Raw genomic sequence first — 23,209 nt, 5'->3', positions numbered from 1 at the left:
ATATTTCAGAGGTTATATATCCAAGACTTTACAATTGATTGGTGATGACCAAAAATTGAATAGGAAACAGTTAGCAATTTTTGAAGCAAGGGTTAAGTGTTCATTTTGAACATGGAGAATTTGAAATTAAAATATGCTATTCAATTGAATGTGACTTGAGAATTAGAAATTGTAGGATTCAACTAATGGGAAAGCATATACTGGAGAACCAAAGAGCAAAGGAAACTGATGTCATGAAATAAGATGATATCTTAAAGGAACAAGTATACATAGTAAAAAGAGAATGAGAAAAATCACAATTCCCTTCTTTATTCCAACTATATCACCTTTTTTTCTACCTCTGTCCCTTCTATCCATAAGTATGAGTAAACCTTTCCCAGTTTGTAAAGTCCCATGTCCAGAATTGTGGATCCCCTCAAATTCTACACATTTCTACAGATATAATTTCTTAAGAGGCAAATCTTAAATTTCTTGACTTTGTCTACAGTTTGATTCTATTGTCCCCATTGGGGATTAGTTACTTCTCCAAAGAAAAAGTCTTCTTCTGTCAATTCTCACTAGAATTGACAATGTTTATAATAGATACTCTCTTGTTCCTTCATTCGGGGCTTCCCTGGTGGCTCAGACAGTAGAGTATCCACCTGCAATGCAGGAGACCTGCATTCAAACACTGGGTCCGAAAGATCCCTTGAAGAAGGAAATGGCACTCCAGTATTCTTGCCTGGGAAATCCCATGGACAGAGGAACCTGGCCAGCTACAGTTCATGGGATCACAGAGAGTCAGACTTGACTGAATGACTAACACACTTCTTTGGTTCTTTTCATTTTCTTCCTATTCTAATTCTTTGTTCTTCTTAACATGTTTCTCTCTGAAATATTAGACTTACCAGAACACTTTTTGAGCCCCTATCATATATGTACTCTCTGAGTGTTGATGAAATTATTAATAAAAAGGACCAAGACTGACAGGAGAGAAGAGAGCTATGTAGCCCATCCTGTTTCTCAGGGAGGTTTCCAGGAAAAGGATTCATCAATCAAGTATGGGACGTACAAGGAATTATTTTAAAGAATTTAAATAACATGTATGACAAGTTTTGGTTGATAAATATTTTCTTCCTTTCTCATATTTTTGATTTCACATTTTATTTACTTAAACATTGTCAACATAGGTATGGTAGTTACATCCTTAGTCTAATTTATTTTTTTGGAATTTCATGGGTATATTTCTCCTCTAGGTTATTTCAACTAATTCATGCTCACAGTACCTTATTTCACCATGTATTTTATAATGCCATAATGTGAATTAAGTTTGAAGAGAGGTTCGTTTATGAAAATCTTGTGGAGTTGGGACTGATTATGAAGGGATTTTGTGTTTATTTCTGCCACGTAGCTGTGAGCCCTATGTGTGAAACAGCTTTATAAGTTAATTTTCAGTTTGGGATTTCCCAAAGAACATATATTTACAATTTCAAAATTCCAAATCTAGGATATGGTAGAACCATGATTAACCTCCTTAAAGAGAAACATTTTTCCTTTACACAGGCCAGAAGAGCCAACTATCCTTGTCATTCCCTTTTGCCAGTGGGCTAGTTTATTCCATACCTTTCTTAACACTAGGGGTGAATCTTATTCTGGTCCAGTGTTTGGTGATGTTCTGTAGCATCCCCTCTTCTCAGCAAGCTTGGATCCATCCTCTGCAATCTTTGAGCCTTTCAGTTACTATGATCCACAAATTCCCAATGTAGGCTTGTACTCTAATTTTCAGATTTCTCATTATTTTTTTTTCCCTGAAGCACCATTACTTTTCTGAAAAGGTTCAGTTCAGTTCAGTCGTGTCTAACTCTTTGGGAACCCATGGACTGCAGCACACCAGGCTTCCCTGTCCATCACCAACTGCTGGAATTTGTTCAAACTCATGTTTATCCAGTCAGTGATGCCATCCAACCATCTCATTCTCTGTCACCCCCTTCTCCTGCCTTCAGTGTTTCAATCTTTCACAGCATCAGGGTCTTTTTGGAGTCAGTTCTTTTTCTGAAAAGGTTAGCTATGCATTTATTGGAGCAAAGGATAGTGGAATAGTGTTTTAGGGCATGGTCACACTGTCTTGACATATTATTAGAAACATAAATCTTTTAATTTATGTTAAAACATAATTTTAATTATCTTCTGATGTTAGAATATTCAGCTGTTTTATTCCAAATATAACAATAAACTTTTTGAATATCTTCTCTATTTTATTACCATTGCTCTGGTTACTTCAATTAACTTATTTATATTGTGGGAAAAAAAAGGAAAAAGTTTATTCCCCTCTCTTTATGTAGTACCCCCTCTCTTCTGCATTTTTGTCTTCTTTTATGGAAATATTTTAATAGTTAGTCAAAACGTACCTAACTTAAAGCTTTAATTATTGTCATAGAAGTGTAGGGTGTACTGTTTTTAAGCAAGTTTCCAAATATTGAGCAAAATTTTTCTGTAGCTGTTGCCCAATCTGGTAGCACACATAAGGCCTAGCCTGTGAATATGGAACAGTTGTCTGAGTATGAATTTTCTCAAAATTTCAACAGAGCTTGAATACATCTTTTATTTGCCCTGGTTGTAAAGTGTATAATGATATAATGGTTATAATTTGTTAGATTGTGTTTTGTAAACTTTCATTTCTCTTTACAGGTAATAAAAGCATAAGAGGATAAATAATTGCTGTTTAGATCATGTGATATAGACACGATGTGTTAATATTTTAGCATTTATGTTTAAAAGCAAAATTAATTTTACTCAAATATTTTCTTTCAGCTCTTCTTCAAGTGACAATTTCACTTAGCAAAGTAGAGCTTAGTGTGGGTGAATCTAAATTCTTCACATGTACAGGTATGTATTTCTACAAATATTTTCAGACAGCTTGTTTCATTCTTCAGTTAGTTATATAATATACTGAGTAATTTCATAGTTAAAATATCAGTTCTCTAGAAATAAAATTGTATATTATCATTGGACTTATAGTGATTGGAAAAGTGTTAATAAGCACATTTTACATATTAAGCACTATGAATTTTATTTATTACTTTCCAGTTACTAATCTTGACTGTCAAACAAACTAGATTATTTTGAAGATAGCTTATAAAATATAATGTATGCATGATAACTTTTAAATTAATTTATTTCCCTCAAATAGTAATATTAGAATAAATTTATATGTTATAATTGAATCATTTGTTTAGAAATATCATATATCATAATGCTATGGGAAATTATATGGTTCTACTTCAGCAACAAATTTTTATTCAATATGTAAAACTCACAAATGAACACATTCTACTGCTATTTAGATTCATAATATTAATTTTCATGCATAAAGGACTTCATATATAAAGTTTTAAAATATTCATGTAGTGCCAAATTGTGTTTTAATATATTTTAAAATTGTTTTCTTTCATGATTATAATTTAGCATTTCAAAACTGAATTAAATATGTATTTCTGACATAAAATGCATTATAAAAGTTGTCTTGAGAATAGCATGACTTATGTAAATCATTATTGCAATTAATAAAAATAGAAGCAATTATAATAATGTATCTAACAATCATATCAATTCATATGAATCTCTAATAAAGGCCATGATTCTTCATAAATTTGCCCTCTTAAAGGTCTGAATTGATACGTCTGTTGATACATGTTGTTGTATATTTGCAAATGGGAAGACAGAAAGTAGGGGAGAGATTGGTTCAGTATTTTTTTTTTTATGTCAGCACAGCTTTGGAATAAAATATAACTCTTTGTTTCTAAATTTAACCATACTTTATATGTACAAATGCACACATGCACACATCCAGCTCAAATGTATCACAAAATCACAGAAAATTGAAATTGTTTAAAAAAATGAATTTGAAAATAAAATCAAATTTTATTATATTCTTGGATTTGCATTACCTTTATGAACTTAAAAATACAATCCATTGTATTGTTTTCTTGGATTTGCATTATCTTTATAATATAAATCATATGATGTATTGCCTCTGTAGATAATTCATAAATTAAATTAACACATAATTTAAGAGTATGAATTAACATCATCCAGTGTTAGTGTTTGGCTCTTAGTAATAGGCAAAATAATAAAGCGCTTTTTTTCCATTTATATAAAGAAAATTAACCAAGAGCTGTAATGTTGTCCTGGAAGAAACCTTATTTATTTTAAATTCAGTAGTAAAGAAAAAATCTAAAAATGAAGATGTGGGAAACCTATACAAATCAGAACACTTGTATATATTTTTCTATCACAGTGGTGATATGTTGATATGATTCTAAAATTTCCTGCACTGAGACATCTAAAACTATGTCTTCAGATTGAACTAGAAGGTGCTCATGTTATGGAACTGGGTTTTTTGATTCTTTAATCAATAGAAATTGGTAAGAGGCCAGATGAGAAATTCAGACAGGGCTTTATCCTGAATTCTGCTACACACTAGGATGTGAAAAGGAGTGACAGGTTTCCTTGCTTGCTCTCTGAGGTGGGGTGAGCTGGTCCTTTAAATGGTTTGAGAGTAGGTGTGAATCACTGGGTCACTGTGGAGAGGTAGCTTAGGTGGTACACTATGCAGCTGTCATGGGTAGTACCCTGCTTTTGCTCCCTCAAAGGTAGCAGTTGGAATTTGGCCTCTATGCATCTTGTTCACAATTTGCTGCAACTGCACGTGCTTGCAGTTATTTTTAGTCTCTTATAGTTTCTTTGTATTCTTTTACTCTAGGAGACATTTTTTCAGGTGCAAGCATTTCAGTGAAAGGGTCCCAGGACCCAAGACTCAACGGAGCTCAGTCATATCCTCACAGAAATAAGCACGAATGTGTCCCATGTATGAATTTTTATGTTACCTTTTCAGGAAAATAAATTTAATTCTACTTATTAATTTTCACATTAACCCAGTATCATCAGCAACATAACATGGACATTTTTATTTGGAATTACTATTTATTGGATTTGCCAAAAAAAGAAAGAATTATGATTGCGCTATGAAAATCCAGAATAAACTCTCCATGATAATGAATTTTTTCCATATCATTAAGAATTAAAATGTCCAAAATATTTCACATAAATATCCTATATAATTTACTGTGTAAAATGAGGATTTTGTATTTATCATATTTAAAGTAATGCACATTTAAATGATTCCTTTGTAACTTCATGATGGAAGAAGAGAGAATTAAAACAAGTACCTCCCCCAGATGAGTTACCCTGTAACTACTATGGTTTTATGGCTCTGTTTAGAAAAACTGAATATAACATAACTAAGATCATTCACGATTTAACTAAATTTCTTTCATACTTTTTTCTTCATCATGTCTAATTTGATATAGGAAGGAAGATAATTTGTTTCTAAAGCCATTTTTGGGGGAAAAAGAGAATGAGAGGGAACAATTTTCTTCAAAAAGGTCCCAAAAGATGTTAGTTAACTTTATGCATTTTCCCCCGATACTTTTAAGTTAATAGTACATGCTGCTTCCACAAATTATCTCACAAGCAATTAGGTGAAATACATCCTTTTGGTGTCTAAAAGTAAACATGGGAAGCTTCAGCTTTTACGAAGAGGATAATAACCTAGATTCTGAATTGGAAAACTTAAATAAATGTTTACCCTGTAATGATTTGGCTGTAATTGCCTACCACCATAAGTATCGTTTCAATACATTCTAATTATCATATGATTAAATAGTTAACAGTTTTAGAATCAACTGATGAAATTACTCATTTCAGTTGGAAAAAGAGAAGATTAGGGATTCATTTGAAAAATAGTCATTGGCCTTATCTATGCAAGTTTAACAACTTGAGAGATTAATTCAAAATTCTGTTAACAAAAGCCAAAGTTTATTTTATAGAAGATTTACATTTTTATGAGCTCTGCTGTATGGCAGGGAGAGTGCTATTTCCTGACTCTATCAGAAAGAATTGAGCAGATGAAAGTATGTTCATAATCGTGTTTCAATTTAGATTATGTCTACTAGAGATGGCTCAGTGGGTAAACAATCTGCCTGCCAATGCAGGAGACACAGGAGATGCGGCTTCAGTTACTGGGTTAGGAAGGGCCCCTGGAGAAGGAAATGGCAACCCACTCCATTATTCTTGCCCGGGGAAATACCGTAGACAGAGGAGCCTGGTGGGCTACAGTCCATGGGGTCTTAAAGAGTCGAATGCAAACAGGCACACACATGTCTATCAAATTGAATGTTATTTGGACTCAGTTGCCAAGCCAGTTTCAGTACTTAGGTATAATAATAATAATCCATAGATCACTGTGGTGAAGTTTACACTATTTAAGTGCTAAGTCGCTTCAGTAGTGTCCGGCTGTTTGCAACCCTATGGACTGTAGCCCTCTGGGCTTCTCTGTCCATGGGATTCTCCAGGCAAGAATACTGGAGTGGGTTGCCATGCCCTCCTCCAGGGAATCTTCCTGACCCAGGGACTGAACCTCGACTCCTCCATTGCAGGTGGATTCTTTAGCACTGAGTTGTCTGGGAAGCCCCAAAGTTTACTCTTATCATAGCTTAAATACCATACTGGAAAACCCATTTCCTATGGGTTTTGCTTACTCAGATGAGATTTAATCCTCAGTGTTGGATAAATAAGGATGAACATGTGTGCTAGCATTTGTGTTTACTTTCAATTTTGTAAGATTTTCAGATTTTGAGTCTTCTGTTTACGTTTTTTTTCTAAATTGTTAAAGTTGTTACATAATAGTAAATGCCAATATCAAAACAAACACTTGAAACATATTTTCAAGCATTTCTTTTCTATGGCTCTCTGCAGCAATTGGTGAACCTGAGAGTATAGATTGGTATAATCCTCAAGGGGAGAAGATAATTTCAACACAGAGGGTATCAGTGCAAAAGGAAGGTATTAGATCAAGATTAACCATCTACAATGCAAATATAGAAGATGCAGGGATATATCGTTGCCAAGCAACAGATGCCAAAGGACAGACACAAGAAGCTACAGTCGTTTTGGAAATTTACCGTAAGTCATGTATTTATGTTTTATTGATTGAAATTATAAATTCTTATAAAAATTCAAATTGAAATGCACTTAACAATAGAAGCTAGTACTCATTGAGAACTAACTTTGTGCTGGACAGTGTAATAATAAGACTTTTACATATATCAGCTTATTTATATTTTACCATAGTAAATCTCTAAAATAAGATAGATAAAAGGTTACAGTGGATTATAAATATATAGATGGAGTCAATTCTATTGGGTAAATAATAGAGATGAAAATGTTTTAGTTTTCTGATGCCATTAAGAATCTGTTAGGTAATAGATAACAGTTTATTTAGCATTACAGAACTTATTGGGAATGCTTTTTTCACTTTAAAAGCTCATGACTAGAGAAAATATCCTGTGTGACAGCAGTGAGCAGTCTAGAATGAGAACTGGGGAAGGATCAGCTGACAGACTTTTGATAGAGAAAAAGTTGAAAACTCATATAAAGAAGAATAATTTCTAACCAGATTCTTGGCTCCAGGTGTTTTCATTAACAAGGTTTTCTACACTTAGACCTCATTTTATGACTTGAAATTGATTAATTCCTCATTCCTACTTGTAGGAATCCTTAACCTGTTTAGGCGGAGAAGGCAATGGCACCCCACTCCAGTACTCTTGCCTGGAAAATCCCATGGATGGAGGAGCCTAGTAGGCTGCAGTCCATGGGGTCGCTAAGAGTCGGACAGGACTGAGCGACTTCACTTTCACTTTTCACTTTCATGCATTGGAGAAGGAAATGGCAACACACTCCAGTGTTCTTGCCTGGAGAATCCCAGAGACAGGGGAGCCTGGTGGGCTGCCGTCTGTAGGATCGCACAGAGTCGGACACAACTGAAATGACTTAGCAGTAGCAGTAGCAACCTGTTTAGGAAAACTGAAGATCATTGATTCCCTGGTTTTGAAACCAGGTTCCATCACTTAATTCTGTGGCCCTGAGCAATTGGGTACCCTCTCTGTTTTCAATTTCCATTTATAAAATGGGTATAATAATAGTACTTACATCATACATAGAGTTGCTTTGAGGACTACATTAATTCATGCACAATGTGCCTAGAATATTACTGTGCAGTTAATTTGTGGTAGTTAGCATTTATACCAATAAAAAACTATAAAAGTTTTAGAATGCTAGCTCATAAGTCATGTCTTCCTTACAGCTGTGTTGTAAAAAGGGCCAGAAGAGTACCATAGCCATTCTTCCTCTTAAGATGACGACAATCTGTTGGAACATTGTTGTCCTCATTTGTCCTGATTTGACCTTTTTTTCCCTCCTGTTAGTTTCTAAACTTCTCAAAGAAGGATGTTTTACTTCTTTTTTTTAATTTTATTTTTTTAAACTTTACATAATTGTATATGCCCATTTGCTGTACTAATTTCATAAATTACAAAAGACTAAATTGAAAACATCATTTCATAGACTAGTATCTGGAAAAAACTGTCATTTGAAATGATACAAAGGAAAATTCCTGGTGTTTTATTTGTAAAGGTAATTTTTTTTTCTTAGTAAGAACAGTGAATTACCTTTGTGAAAATTTCTCATTAAGCATAAATATCCACATCCATGCATTCATTTGATACACTTATGGATGTCTACTATATGACAGACAATATTCTAATTCCTAAAGACTCATTAGTGACTAAAACAGAAAATGTCACTGGCCACTTGGTGCTAACATTTTAGAAGGTAGAAACAGGAGACAAAAAGTAAGCTAAAACTAATGTATAAATGCTAGATATATATGTTATAGAATCCTATAGGGAAGAAATTAAGTAGTTTAGAAATAAAGGGTGATGACTATTTTGTATGTGGAGACTGGGCAAGAATTTGATGGAATTTAAGAGAGTGCAAATGCCCCAGAATGAGAGCAAATCTGGAGTGTTCAAGGAACTGCCTGGAGTATAGATTAGGAGGAGAGAAGAAAAATCGGGATCAAAAATTATGAGATAGACTCCAGTTCATATAGGACCTCGTATAGCACTGTGAAGACTTTGGACTTTATTCTCAGTGAGGTGGGAATTTATCGGGTAGGAGAATCAGATGGTCTGGTAAAGTTTTAAATGATCTAGATTGACCTAATTATTTTATTACAGCATCCATAAACAATAATTCTGAAATATGTTTTTGAGGGGGATGAGCAATAATACTTCTTTGGTTTGTTTTACTTTCTTATACAGAAAAACTCACTTTCAGAGAAGTGGTATCTCCTCAAGAGTTCAAACAAGGAGAGAATGCAGAAGTGGTTTGCCGAGTCAGCAGCTCACCCGCACCTGTCGTCAGCTGGTTATATCATAATGAGGAAGTCACCGCTATATCCGACAGTTAGTATTTTGGTAACTCCCTAAGTTATATGTTCTAACAATATTGCAATTTTTTTAAGAAGACTGAGTCTGCTTGAGTAAATATAGCAATTGGATTGACCCTAAGTATCAAACAATTGTTTAGGGAACATCAGAGCTCTAAACTAGGGGTTGGCAAACTATGGCCCTAGGCTCAATTCAACCCCTCTGCTGTTTTATTAAGGTGTTATGGAGATGCAGCCAAACCCAATTGTTACATATGGTCTATGGCTGCTTTGGAACAAAGTTGAGCAACTGTGACACAGATGGTTTGGCCCACAATACTTACTTTCTGGAGATGACAGAAAAAGTTTCCTGACCCCTGCTCCAGTCAAGAAAAATTTATATACAAACAGTTCAAGAATGTGAAAATGATAGTCACTCAGTTGTGTCCAACTCTTTGTGACCCATGGACTGTATGTAGTCTGCCAAGCTTCTCCATCCGTGGAATTCTCCAGGCAAGAAAACTAGATGGTGGGTTGCCATTCCCTGAGTGAGGATCTTCCTCAATCGAACAGGGGTCTCCTGCATTGCAGGCAGATTCCTTTCCATTTGAGCCACCAGGAAAGCCCAAGTTCAAGGATACTGAATAAATAAAGGAATCTGTCCTGATCTATTGTTGAAATTCTACATTTTATAATTCAGACTTGATCCCACAGGCTTATTATATGTAAGCTGAAAATATATCTAAATGGGTCCTATTAGTTTTTCTGGCACTGTTCTTTCAAAGATACCTACATATTCTAAATATTATGGTAAGATACATATGGATAATTGTGAGAAAAGTACATTCATTCCAATTGTCTTCATGATTTTGATTCAGACTGAGCTAAAATTCCAGAATAATATGACATCTGGAATTGAATGCATAATTTCCTTACATTATGCTATTTTACCATTGTGAATTGAGAGTATTTTCAATTTAGAATATTTTTCATGGCACCTGCATTGCAGAAAGGTACAAAATAATTGAGTCTTTTAAAATATTCAGTACTTTCTATCTTGGATGTCTTTGTTTTATGTTTCTAAGAAATGAAACTTCTACAGCATAAAGAAGAGAAAATAGATAGTTTCTGTTTTTGAATATGTACAGATAATATTTCATGATCACTATTGTCAATTTATTTTTTAATTTTAGAGAATTTCTCTGGGTGTGGCATTTTCACTGCTTGTTAGTTACTGACTAAAACTTTTTTCTAGTGTCATAAGTCAATGAGACATATGTTTATTTTCAGATAACTGCTTTAGATTTTACTAATGAAATTGCATGAGTAGACTGTATATTTTTTGCTTTTTTTCCCTCAATAATAAAGGAAGCAATACTTTTATAGCAGTTAAATGACATTGTCTAAACATTTTCAGATTACTTAATCTTAGGCTTCAAGTATATGTATTTATATGGCACATTTTACTTATACAAGGTTTTGAAAATGAGTTTTTTGATTTTTTTATTTTTTAATTTATTTTTTATTTTTTTAATTTTATTTTATTTTTAAACTTTACATAATTGTATTAGTTTTGCCAAATATCAAAATGAATCCCTCAAAGCTAAGATTGATGGTCAAGTATACTACTGATGGAGGGCTGATGCTTCTATGCTATACTTATACATTTTCCCAGTACCCCATGGTGAAACGATGTGAGGCTGGATTTCCATCATGGCTCCACACTTTCCTTGGCTTTTGAACTGTGGTGTTGGAGAAGACTCTTGAGAGTCCCTTGGACTGCAAGGGGATACAGCCAGTCAATCATAAAGGAGATCAGTCCTGACTGTTCATTGGAAGGACCGATGCTGAAGCTGAAATTCCAATACTTTGCAACCTGATGCAAAGAACTGACTCAGTAGAAAAAGCCCTGATGCTTGGAAAGATTGAAAGCGGCAGGAGAAGGGGATGACAGAGGATGAGATGGTTGGGTGGCATCACTGACATGATGGACATGAGTTTGAATAGGCTCTGGGAGTTGGTGATGGACAGGGAGGCCTGGTGTGCTACAGTCCCTGGGATCGCAAAGAGCCAGACAGGATTGAGTGACTGAATTAACTTAACTGAAAGCTTTGAACAGCTTTTCTAACTGTTCTGTACATAATTCATATTCTTAGTCTTAAATAATAAATTATCATATCCTTTTTTAAAATTTTTGAAATATTTTTTAATTGGAGGGTAATTACTTTACACTGTTATGCTGGTTTCTGCCTTATACACAGTATGATTTAGCCACTATTGTTATTCAGTCCTTAAGTCATGTCTGATTCTTTGTAACCCCATAGACTGCAGCATGACAGACTTCCCTGTCCTTCACTCTCTCCCAGAGTTTGCTGAAACTCACGTCCATTGAGTCGATAATCCCATGCAACCATCTCATCCTCTGTTGTCCCCTTCTCCTCGTGGCTCCAGTCTTTCTCAACATCAGGGTCTTTTCAATGAGTTGGCTCTTTGCATCAGGTGGCCAAAGTATTGGAGCTTCAGCTTTAGCATCAGTCCTTCTAATGAATACTTAGGGTTGATTTCCTGTAGAATTGACTCATTGGATCTCCTTGCTGTCCAAGGGACTCTCAAGAGTTTTCTCCAGCATCACGCTTAGAAAGCATCAATTCTTTTGTGTCCAACCTTCTCTATGGTCCATAAGTATGTGTGTGTATGTATATGTATATCACCCCTATTATATGCATTTTGAACAATGTTGAGAATTTTAAATAAAACAGACATATAAATATTTGTTAAGTGAATGAAGAAATATTAACTTCATATCAGTAAATATATTTAACTCAGTAATATTATTTAACTCAGTAAATAATGTCTATTTTTCTTGTTCCTTCTCATTGAGTTGTTATTTCTTGGGAATGAGTTAAACATAGAAACTTAACACTGAGTTTCAGGGAAAACAATGTAGAATTTTTTTTTTTTTTTAAGTTGTAAAATTTGTTTTTACTTTGGGATGTAAGGGATGTAGGGAAATTGTGAAGATGGACACACTTTTCTAATCTTTTAATATTTAAGAAACTTGCCACATATTTCATTATTGAACAGTTTTTACATTTATAGTGAATTTATAAGAAGTAATATTCTTCAGATTTTTATATATGTATAATTCTTTTAACAAAACCAATGAAATAAATTTAGATTTATAATCATGAATGGAACATATATGGGGATTTAGAATAATGCAATGTGTCCAGATAACTTTCTGAAGCCTTAACTTGGCACAGGAGTAAAGTTTAAAGTCTCCATATGAAACAATGAAGGTTTGGAAATGTTGATTTATTAACCATGCTTTTGATAGCAGCTGTTTGGCAAATATGCAGAAGTAATACTCTCCAGACTACTTGAAGTGAAGATGTTCCATGTTGTTTGTTGAAAGAAATCCATAAGAGAATCCAAGCATTTAGGTAGTAAAGTGATAGTGTCACATTTTGTTAGAAAGTTGAATATGTTGACTTTTAGTGTCAACCCTGATGGAAGGGTACATTATCAGAGTTGCCCATTCAATCTTAACCATTCTGAAAGCTATCTCTGAAACTTCCTATATGCTTTGAACATTTTCTAATAAAGTACCATTTTTGCAACAAAAGCTGTGGATAAAATCATCTTGCTCAGAAAAAAATATGAAATCTACTCCCAGTATATTAATAAAAAGTCATTCAACAGTTATTTTGCACTTATCTATTGTCCTAAGTGATGGTGATTCATAGTTAAAAAGATGAACTAGTCTAGTGCCCTTAATATGTTAGTACTCTAGTAAAAGTATCAGTGGATAAATTGTGAAGACAAGATTGTTGAGGTATATGATAAGGAAAGTGCGGTGATAGAGGATGATAAGGAAAGAGCACTTGAATCAGTTAGGGCAGAGGGAAGTATCCAAAACGCCTGCTGACAGTAAAAAGCAACCTTTAAAGATGAAAAGGTATTAACCAGCTAAAGACTGGTGGGGACTTTTCAAATGGAGAGAACACCATATGCAGTAGCTCAGAGGTGAAAGCATGAGTGGCATGTTCCAGAACTGAATTAAGTTCATTATAACTAAACTTTACAAATAAGTGCAACTAGAATACTTATAACAGATAAATACAACTAGGATTTGTAAGTAAAGACTAATAGGAAAGGAATCTGGAAGAGAAGGTTGAGCCATTTCAACATGGCCTTGACATCTCTATTGAGGCTTTTAGAATTTATCCAAAGGTGACATCACTAGAGGGTTTTAATTAAGACAGTGACATGAACTAATATGTATTGAGAAGGACAGTGTTTCAGTGAGGAAAACGAATTGGATGAGAGTCAAGGCAAAGCTTCAGGCAAAGAGAGTTGCTCAAATCTGAAGGAAATAATTGCTGAGGGAAAAGGAAATTTTAGGCTAAGAAGTGATAAAGGGAGAAGTGATAGGATATGGATTTAATTGGATATGCATATTGAGGGTACTGCAGAAATCAAAGATGATTCAAAGAATTTGCCTTCGGCATCTAGCTCAATGTAAAGACCTCTAAAGACAGAGTTGGGGAGTAATTTTAGGTGGAGATAACCAAATTTTGCACATACCGAAATTGAATTATTTACAGTTCTTCTAAGTGTATATATCTAGATGACTGAAACAATTGTGGAATCACAGGGATCATCTGGTCTGAAGAAAAACTGTGAATCATCAAAATATTGATTGAAGGCATAAGAGTAGATGTGACAAACCATTCAGTTGCTGTAGAATGAGAAGAAAAGGGGACTTATAAAATAGTCCCCTTTTCTTCTCATTCTACAGCAACTGAATGGTTATAAATGGTTATAAAATAACCTGCTTAAAGAAACATAAAGCAGGCACCTTATTGAATATTATGATTTCCTTTATTTCCTTTCTGCAATAATGAATGTTTGGAAGTCTGTAAATGAAATAAATAGATCATCTTTAATAGTTAAATACTCCCAATATCCAGTTACGCATTAATGACTTAAGTAGTGCTTTCTTCAAATATCTTTTGTTCAGTTCAGTTCAGTCACTCAGTTGTGTCTGACTCTTTATGAACACATGGACTGCAGCATGCCAGGCTTCCGTGTCCATCACCAAATTCCAGATCTTGCTCAGACTCACGTCCATCGAGTCAGTAATGTAATCCAACCATCTCATCCTCTGCCATCCCTTTCTCCTCCTGCCATCAATCTTTCCCAGCATCAGGGTCTTTTCTTATGAGTAGGCTCTTTACATCAGGTGGTCAAAGTATTGGAGCTTTAGCTTCATCATCAGTCCTTCCTATGAATAGTCAGGACTGATTTCCTTTAGGACTGAATGGTCTGATCTCCTTGCAGTCCAAGGGACTCTCAAAGAGTCTTCTCCAACTCTACAGTTCAAAAGCATCAATTCTATGGCATTCAGCTTTATTTATGGTCCAACTCTCACATCCATACATGACTACTATAGAAACCATAGCTTTGACTAGATGGCCCTTTCTTGGCAAAGTAATGTATCTGCCTTTTAATATGCTGTCTAGGTTGGTCATAGCTTTTCTTCCAAGGAGCAAACGTCTTTTAATTTCATGGCTGCAGTCATCATCTGCAGTGATTTTGGAGCCCAAGAAAATAAAGTCTGTCACTGTTTCCATTGTTTCCCCAACTATTTGGCATGAAGTGATGGGACCAAATGCCATGATCTTAGTTTGTTGAATGTTGAGTTGTAGACCAGCTTTTTCATTCTCCTCTTTCACTTTCATTAAGAGGTTCTTTAGTTCCTTGTTGTTTTCTGCCATAAGGGTGGTGTCATCTGCATATCTGAGGTTATTAATATTTCTCCCACAATCTTGATTCTAGCTTGTGCTTCATCCAGCTCAGCATTTTGCTTGATATACTCTGCATGTAAGTTAAATAAGCAGGGTGACAATATACAGCCTTGACATACTCCTTTCCCTATTTGGAACCAGTCCATTGTTCCATGTCTGGTTCTAACTGTTGCTTCTTGACCGGCATACAGATTTCTATGGAGCCAGATAAGGTGGTCTGGTATTCCCATCTCTTTAAGAATTTTCCATAGTTTATTGTGATCCACACAGTCAAAAGCTTTAGCATATTCAGTGAAGCAGAAGTAGATGTTTTTCTGAAATTCTCTTGCTTTTCCTATGACCCAACAGATAATGGCAATTTGATCTCTTGTTCCTCTGCCTTTTCTAAATCCAGCTTGAACATCTGGGCGTTCACAGTTCACGTACTGTTGAAGCCTCTCTTGGAGAATTTTGAGCATTACTTTACTAGCATGTGAGATGAGTGCAATTGTGTGGTAGTTTGAGCATTCTTTGGAATTGCCTTTCTTTGTGATTGGAATCAGTCCTGTGGCCACTGCTGAGTTTTCCAAATTTGCTGGCATATTGAGTGCAGCACTTTCACAGCATCATCTTTCAGGATTTGAAATAGCTCAACTGGAATTCCATCGCCTCCACTAGCTTTGTTCATAGTGATGCTTCCTAAGGCCCATTTGACTTCACATTCTAGGATGTCTGGCTCAAGGTGAGTGATAACACCATTGTGGTTGCTGGGTCATTAACACCTATTTTGTATAGGTCTCATTCTAATTTCCAGCAACACACTTGAATAGAATATTTTTTAAATTTGCTTTGGAATGTCATGAAGTTTTAGGAGTTCTGAGTTCCTCCAGTCCTTACTATAAATTGTATTTCCCGCCAATTGCCTTTCTTTCTCTCCAGTCTCTTCTTTGGTGAGAAAATTTTCCAGGAAAAAGCATCTGTATAAACATTTTTGTATGTCATCTCAAGGTCAACCAAAAGATGAAATAGATATTTTGGGAAAGTTTAAACCTTCTGAACGGAAAATTATATATATGTAGCTTAATAATTGGTGTTTTCTCTCTGAGGCAGCTTCAGAATCTCCAAATTTTCTTTCCTTATTACCTGTCTTTTAGACAATCAATTACCACATTCTTACCTGTTTTAATATAGTCTAATAATTTCCTTATTTGTATTTAAAGCCCAAACTTCTACTATGACTTAAGGAATTGCTATGAAAAATGAACACGAAATATGAATGGCTTCATATTACAGCAGTTTCTTACTCATGTGAAGTCAAATGGGTTGTAGGATGAGAGACAAGCATTGTACCCATTGGATTCATTCAGTGATCCAGGTTGATGGATGCTGGGAGACTACTTTCTCATGTGACTACTTTGTTTGTCCTAACATGTCTATTAAGCCAGCAAATAGGGGAAGAGTAATAAATACTGGAAGAGCCTCCAGAAGTACTCTTTAACAGTATATATTCATAGGTGGGTATCTTAAAGATATTTCTGCCTTACCAAAAGGTCCAAGTGGGTCAAGGATGTGTTTCTCTTATCCACCCATGTGCTCAAATACAGTACTTAGCAAACATCATGTCTGATGTTATCTATGGATGAATTAATTACTGAAATTTAGGATACTGCCTTTATAACATGTTTCAAAATAGAACAGGATATAATAATGTTCTTTACTTGATAACAAGGGAAAAATTCTTAAGACTGCAACAAAATCATGATGAGTAAAACTTAAGACCAGGCATTATGGAAAATACGGTCAGGCTGAGATGCTGTTTAGGCTAGCCAGAGTACTTCAAGCAATCACCTAATGCATGCCTGATAACAGCTATTTTTGTACATATGCATGTGCATACACTCACACATAAAATGGAATCTTGAGATAAAAGTAACGAAGTCTAATCTATTCCTTCCTAAAATGGATTATCTTGGCTTTAGAAAAAAATATTTCAAATAAATCTGATATGATCATTTTATATGTCCTCTACCTGACTTGAATATTATTATATATTTAGCTTCCTCCTCAGGATATGTGCAATTGTTGGTTTAATTATTGTGTGAGGAAGGATATTCAATCAATTCTCCAACCCATTTCCATCCCCAAGTTGCTATATATTTGCAGTCAAAATATCTTCTTGTCTGTAGTATCTAATCCCTCAGCTTTGTTCTTTTGTGTATCTTTTCTGCATTCAGAGTACCAAGGGGAAAATAATAGCTTAACCATTTTATGTGGAAATAAACTCTTGAATGTATTTTCACAAAAAGGTGTAACAAGGCAGTTGTAGAGTGGAAAAATCGAAGTCATGAAATTACATTTTACTTTCAAATTGAAATTTGTTTGTTGATGAAAAGTTGGATAGTGTCAGACAAGTACCATATTTTAATACTTAGCAATTTAGAGCATGCTGGACTCTGCCTTCAATTACTGATATCGTTTCCTCCTCTTTGCTTACTTTCCAGATCGGTTCGCTATGTTAGCCAACAATAATCTGCAGATTCTCAACATCAATAAAAGTGATGAAGGTATATACAGGTGTGAAGGAAGAGTGGAGGCTAGGGGAGAAATTGACTTCCGTGATATCATTGTTATTGTTAATGGTAAGCAGAGAATAATTTGTATGTATTTTATTGTTGCATTTAGCAATATGTTTATTAAAAGGGCAACACAGCACTTAAGACTGATAAACCTCTGCTATCCCTGGAGGAAGTTGCCTCACCTATAAAATAGAGACTGTGGCTGCAGTATAGCCTCAAGGGCAAGCATGCATGCTAAGTCGCTTCAGTTGTGCCTGACTGTTTGCAGCCCCATGGACTGTAGCCCACCAGTCATCTCTAACCATGAGATTCTCTAGACAAGAATACTGGAATAGATTGTGGATTGGCATGCCCTCCTGTAAGGGATCTTCCCAAGCCAGGGATTGAACCCTCGTCTCTTATGTCTCCTTCATTGGCAGGCAGGTTCTTTACCGCTATGCCGCTTGGAAAGCCCCTCAAGGACAAGATCTGTGACTTATTAAATATTGTTGTCCTCTTTTACAAAGAGTCTTTTAGGGAGTAGTTGCCTTTTGCTGGTTTTATAGTTGTTGAAAGAATGTCAAATGAAATATAGTAAAGTATGATATTAAATTTTGCTTCTAAATTACAGGGGTTACTTGCTTAAACTAATCCAATTAACAGTATTACAGGTTTTCCCTAATGTATAATCAAATGCATTATTACCCTTTGGAATCTTAATGGACATTAATAACTAAATTTTTGACATCAAAATGACATCTCTTCCTCCAAATTTGGCTTCTTTTACTATACTGCCTGCTTGCATTAACATACTATTCTGTGAGGCCAGTAATATGTTAGTGTTTTCCTAATTATCTCCACTTTGTGAATCTAATGGGTCACCAAGGTGCACACTGTATTTCTTTAACATCTATCAAATATACACTACTTTTCCGATCCTGCTTTCCATAAGAGTGCTGCCCTTTCCAATTTTTTTTTAATTTTTCTTGAGTGACCACTATTTGTTTTCTCTGCTCTTAATCTTACAATTTCAACTTTTCTATCTTACCAACCTTCCAGTACTTAAAATTATTAGTATTTCCCTTTACTTTCAAGACAAAATCAGAAACATTCTTCATGGCATAGGAAGCTGTGCCTATGCTTCCTATAGGAAGCTGATCATCAGCTACCTTCCCTAATCATTCAGTCTGGGTAACCTGTGCTTTAGCTAAATGGAAATTCTATTAGTAACACTACACAAATGTACTTTTATTTGTTCTTCTGAACAAATTCAGGTCTCTTAAAGTGAGTTAGAAACTCCCATAATCACATAATCTATAACCAAAATGTAACTTGTTCCTTTTGGAATGAACAAAATATGAGTTTAAAGAGTTAGCCATGAGTTTTCTATCACTTGGGACTGGGAGACTGAAAAATTAATCAATGTCTTCTTCCCTATCCTATGCCCCTTCCACCATGAGCTATCTCTCCACTTTTTTTTTTTTTTTTTGAGATTTGGAAACAACACCAGGAATAGATCAAAAAGAGTTATTTTTTTTGTTTGTTTGTTTGTTTTTTGGCTTATGCTTTATTATTATTATTATTATTTTAAATTTTATTTTATTTTTAAACTTTACATAACTGTATTAGTTTTGCCAAATATCAAAATGAATCCGCCATGGGTATACATGTGTTCCCCATCCTGAACCCTCCTCCCTCCTCCCTCCCATGTTATTTGGTTTTTCCTTTCCTGGAGTGAAAGTAGTTTAACCACAAATTTCATGCTGAAAGATAAAAAGAATATTAAATCAATGATTTTTTTCTCTTATTCTGTAAATCTATAATTAATTGATATTTAGGATACCTAGGTTCCCTCCCCAGAGAAGGCAATGGCACCCCACTCCAGTACTGTTGTCTGGAAAATCCCATGGGCGGAGGAGCCTGGTGGGCTGCAGTCCATGGGGCTGCGAAGAGTTGGACACGACTCAGTGACTTCACTTTCACTTTTCACTTTCCTGAATTGGAGAAGGAAATGGCAACCCACTCCAGTGTTCTTGCCTGGAGAATCCCAGAGACGGGGGAGCCTGGTGGGCTGCCATCTGTGGGGTTGCACAGAGTCGGACAAGACTGAAGCGACTTAGCAGCAGCAGCAGCAGCAGCAGGTTCCCTCCCTGGGTTGGAAAGATCTCCTGGAGAAGGGAATGGCTACCCACTCCAGTATTCTTGCCTGGAGAATTCCATGGACAGAGGAGCCTGGCAGGCTTCAGTCCATGCAGTCACAAAGAGTCAAACACAACTGAGTGACTGGCATTTTCACTTTCAAGTTCATGGATAAAATAATGGAACAGACCAGAAAACTAGGGAAGTCGGTAGAAACTACACATGCTCTAGGGTGAGGCCAAAGTGCCAGGCCTTTCAAGAGAAGATTTCAGAGCCTTTTTTTTTTTTTTTTTCCTGATGTGTAAAGTCTATTATTTATTGAGATTACTATAGTCAGTGGAGATTTTTAGGAAGATTTTAGTGAAGATGAAGAATAATATGTTTAAATATGGAGATGTGTACTATGTTTGTATCTCTATATATTAATACATATCTATATTTTTGTATTTTTATTTATGAGCATTTCTAATACCTTTCTCTCTTTATTATATACAATCAGCAAAGGTAACTTAAGTGGTTATTTAGTTTCTTAATTAGTTAACTTAACTGTCTACCATGCTTTGTTTCTGAAAGAATTTAAGGTAGGAAATTTTGTGTTTTTTGTCATCAGCAAGACTTTGTGCTCAGTATATTCTTATGAAAATGGGGGTTATAACATTAGTTACGACATGTGAAGTTTTTTTAAAAGGATTAAGTTTATAGGAAGCACTATATAAATATGTACTATGATTGTATGTTATATATGTGTGTGTGTATGCTGAGGCTTAGTCATGTCTGACTCTTTGTGATACCATGGACTGTAGCCCACCTGACTCCTCTGTCCATGGGGTTATCCCAGCAAAAATACTGGAGTGGGTTGACCTTTCCTCTTCCAGGGGATCTTCCGGACCCAAGGACTGAACCTACATCTCCTGCAGCTTCTGTGTTGGCAGATGAATTTTTTTTTTACCAATGAGTCACCTGAGAAGCCCATGTTATATATGTATGTTTATGTAAATTTCTAGAGTAGGAAATGGAAACCCACACCAGTATTCTTGCCTGGAAAATTCCATGGACAGAGGAGCCTGGCAGGCTACATACAGTCCATGGGGCTGCTAAGAGTTGGACATGACTGAGAAACTGAGCACATATGTAATATTATGCATATATTTTTAATACTAAAACACTATTTTGAGACTTATGATCAAAAGGAAATGTCATCTGGAAGATGTAGCATTTAAGCTTCTATTATCCATTCTGCTGTTGTAATTCCTTTTAATACATTTACAAATTTTCTATTTCCACATTAGATTATCTGTGATAGTTTGAATGTGATGACATTTATTTTAAAGGAAGGATTATTTGGGTATGAGTGGGTCCAATTAACGAAGTTTGAATCATCAAATCCATCGTGATCTACATTCAAACTGGAATGTTTATTTCTTTATCTACACTTATTATTCTGGAGAAGGCAATGGCAACCCACTCCAGTACTCTTTTTTTTTTTTTTTCTAATTTATTATCAAAATTATTTTTTTCTCTTTTTTAATTGTTTTTTTTTTTTTAATTTTATTTTATTTTTAAACTTTACAAAATTGTATTAGTTTTGCCAAATATCAAATTGAATCTGCCACAGGTATACATGTGTTCCCCATCCTGAACCCTCCTCCCTCCTACCTCCCCATACCCTCCCTCTGGGTTGTCCCAGTGCTTTAGCCCCAAGCATCCAGTATCGTGCATCAAACCTGGACTGGCAACTCATTTCATACATGATATTTTACATGTTTCAATGCCATTCTCCCAAATCTTCCCACCCTCTCCCTCTCCCACAGAGTCCATAACACTGTTCTATACATCAGTGTCTCTTTTTCTGTCTTGTACACAGGGTTATTGTTACCATCTTTCTAAATTCCATATATATGCATTAGTATACTGTATTGGTGTTTTTCTTTCTGGCTTACTTCACTCTGTACAATAGGCTCCAGTTTCATCCACCTCAATTAGAACAGATTCAAATGTATTCTTTTTAATGGCTGAGTAATACTCCATCTTGTATATGTACCACAGCTTTCTTATCCATTCATCTGCTGATGGACATCTAGTTTGCTTCCATGTCCTGGCTATTATAAACAGTGCTGCGATGAACATTGGGGTACACGTGTCTCTTTCCCTTCTGGTTTCCTCAGTGTGTATGCCCAGCAGTGGGATTGCTGGATCATAAGGCAGTTCTATTTCCAGTTTTTTAAGGAATCTCCACACTGTTCTCCACAGTGGCTGTACTAGTTTGCATTCCCACCAACAGAGTAAGAGGGTTCCCTTTTCTCCACATCCTCCCCAGCATTTATTACTTGTAGACTTTTGGATCGCAGCCATTCTGACTGGTGTGAAATGGTACCTCACTGTGGTTTTGATTTGCATTTCTCTGATAATGAGTGATGTTGAGCATCTTTTCATGTGTTTGTTAGCCATGTGTATGTCTTCTTTGGAGAAATGTCTATTTAATTCTTTGGCCCATTTTTTGATTGGGTCATTTATTTTTCTGGAGTTGAGCTATAGGAGTTGCTTGTATATTTTTGAGATTAGTTGTTTTTCAGTTGCTTCATTTGCTGTTATCTTCTCCCATTCTGAAGGCTGTCTTTTCACCTTGCTAATAGTTTCCTTTGATGTGCAGAAGCTTTTAAGGTTAATTAGGTCCCATTTGTTTATTTTTGCTTTTATTTCCAATATTCTGGGAGGTGGGTCATAGAGGATCCTGCTGTGATGTATGTCAGAGAGTGTTTTGCCTATGTTCTCCTCTAGGAGTTTTATAGTTTCTGGTCTTATGTTGAGATCTTTAATCCATTTTGAGTTTATTTTTGTGTATGGTGTTAGAAAGTGTTCTAGTTTCATCCTTTTACAAGTGGTTGACCAGATTTCCCAGCACCATTTGTTAAAGAGATTGTCTTTAATCCATTGTATATTCTTGCCTCCTTTGTCAAAGATAAGGTGTCCATATGTGCATGGATTTATCTCTGGGCTTTCTATTTTGTTCCATTGATCTATATTTCTGTCTTTGTGCCAGTACCATACTGTCTTGACCTCTTCCAGAAAATTGCAGAGAAAGGTAAACTTCTAAACTCATTCTATGTGGCCACCATCACCCTAATACCAAAACCTGACAAAGATCCCACAAAAAAAGAAAACTACAGGCCAATATCACTGATGAACATAGATGCAAAAATCCTTAACAAAATTCTAGCAATCAGAATCCAACAACACATTAAAAAGATCATACACCATGACCAAGTGGGCTTTATCCCAGGGATGCAAGGATTCTTCAATATCCGCACATCAATCAATGTAATACACCACATTAACAAATTGAAAAATAAAAACCATATGATTATCTCAATAGATGCAGAGAAAGCCTTTGACAAAATTCAACATCCATTTATGATCAA

At 35.3% G+C, this 23,209-nt stretch overlaps 1 protein-coding gene across 1 annotated transcript in view; it reads left to right on the top strand.

Annotated features, from left to right (window-relative positions):
* NCAM2 (neural cell adhesion molecule 2) overlaps positions 1-23,209 on the top strand; it is a 539,245-nt gene that overhangs the window by 333,857 nt on the left and 182,179 nt on the right. Inside the window, exons 2-5 of the mRNA XM_055567775.1 lie at positions 2,791-2,865; positions 6,796-7,002; positions 9,201-9,344; positions 17,598-17,735. Of these exons, the coding sequence (XP_055423750.1) occupies positions 2,791-2,865; positions 6,796-7,002; positions 9,201-9,344; positions 17,598-17,735 (564 nt within the window). The remainder of the gene's footprint in view (positions 1-2,790; positions 2,866-6,795; positions 7,003-9,200; positions 9,345-17,597; positions 17,736-23,209) is intronic.

This window comes from Bubalus kerabau, chromosome 2, assembly GCF_029407905.1.
Source record: "Bubalus kerabau isolate K-KA32 ecotype Philippines breed swamp buffalo chromosome 2, PCC_UOA_SB_1v2, whole genome shotgun sequence".
NCBI lineage: Eukaryota > Metazoa > Chordata > Mammalia > Artiodactyla > Bovidae > Bubalus > Bubalus kerabau.
This window is presented reverse-complemented; position numbering and strand designations above follow the sequence as displayed.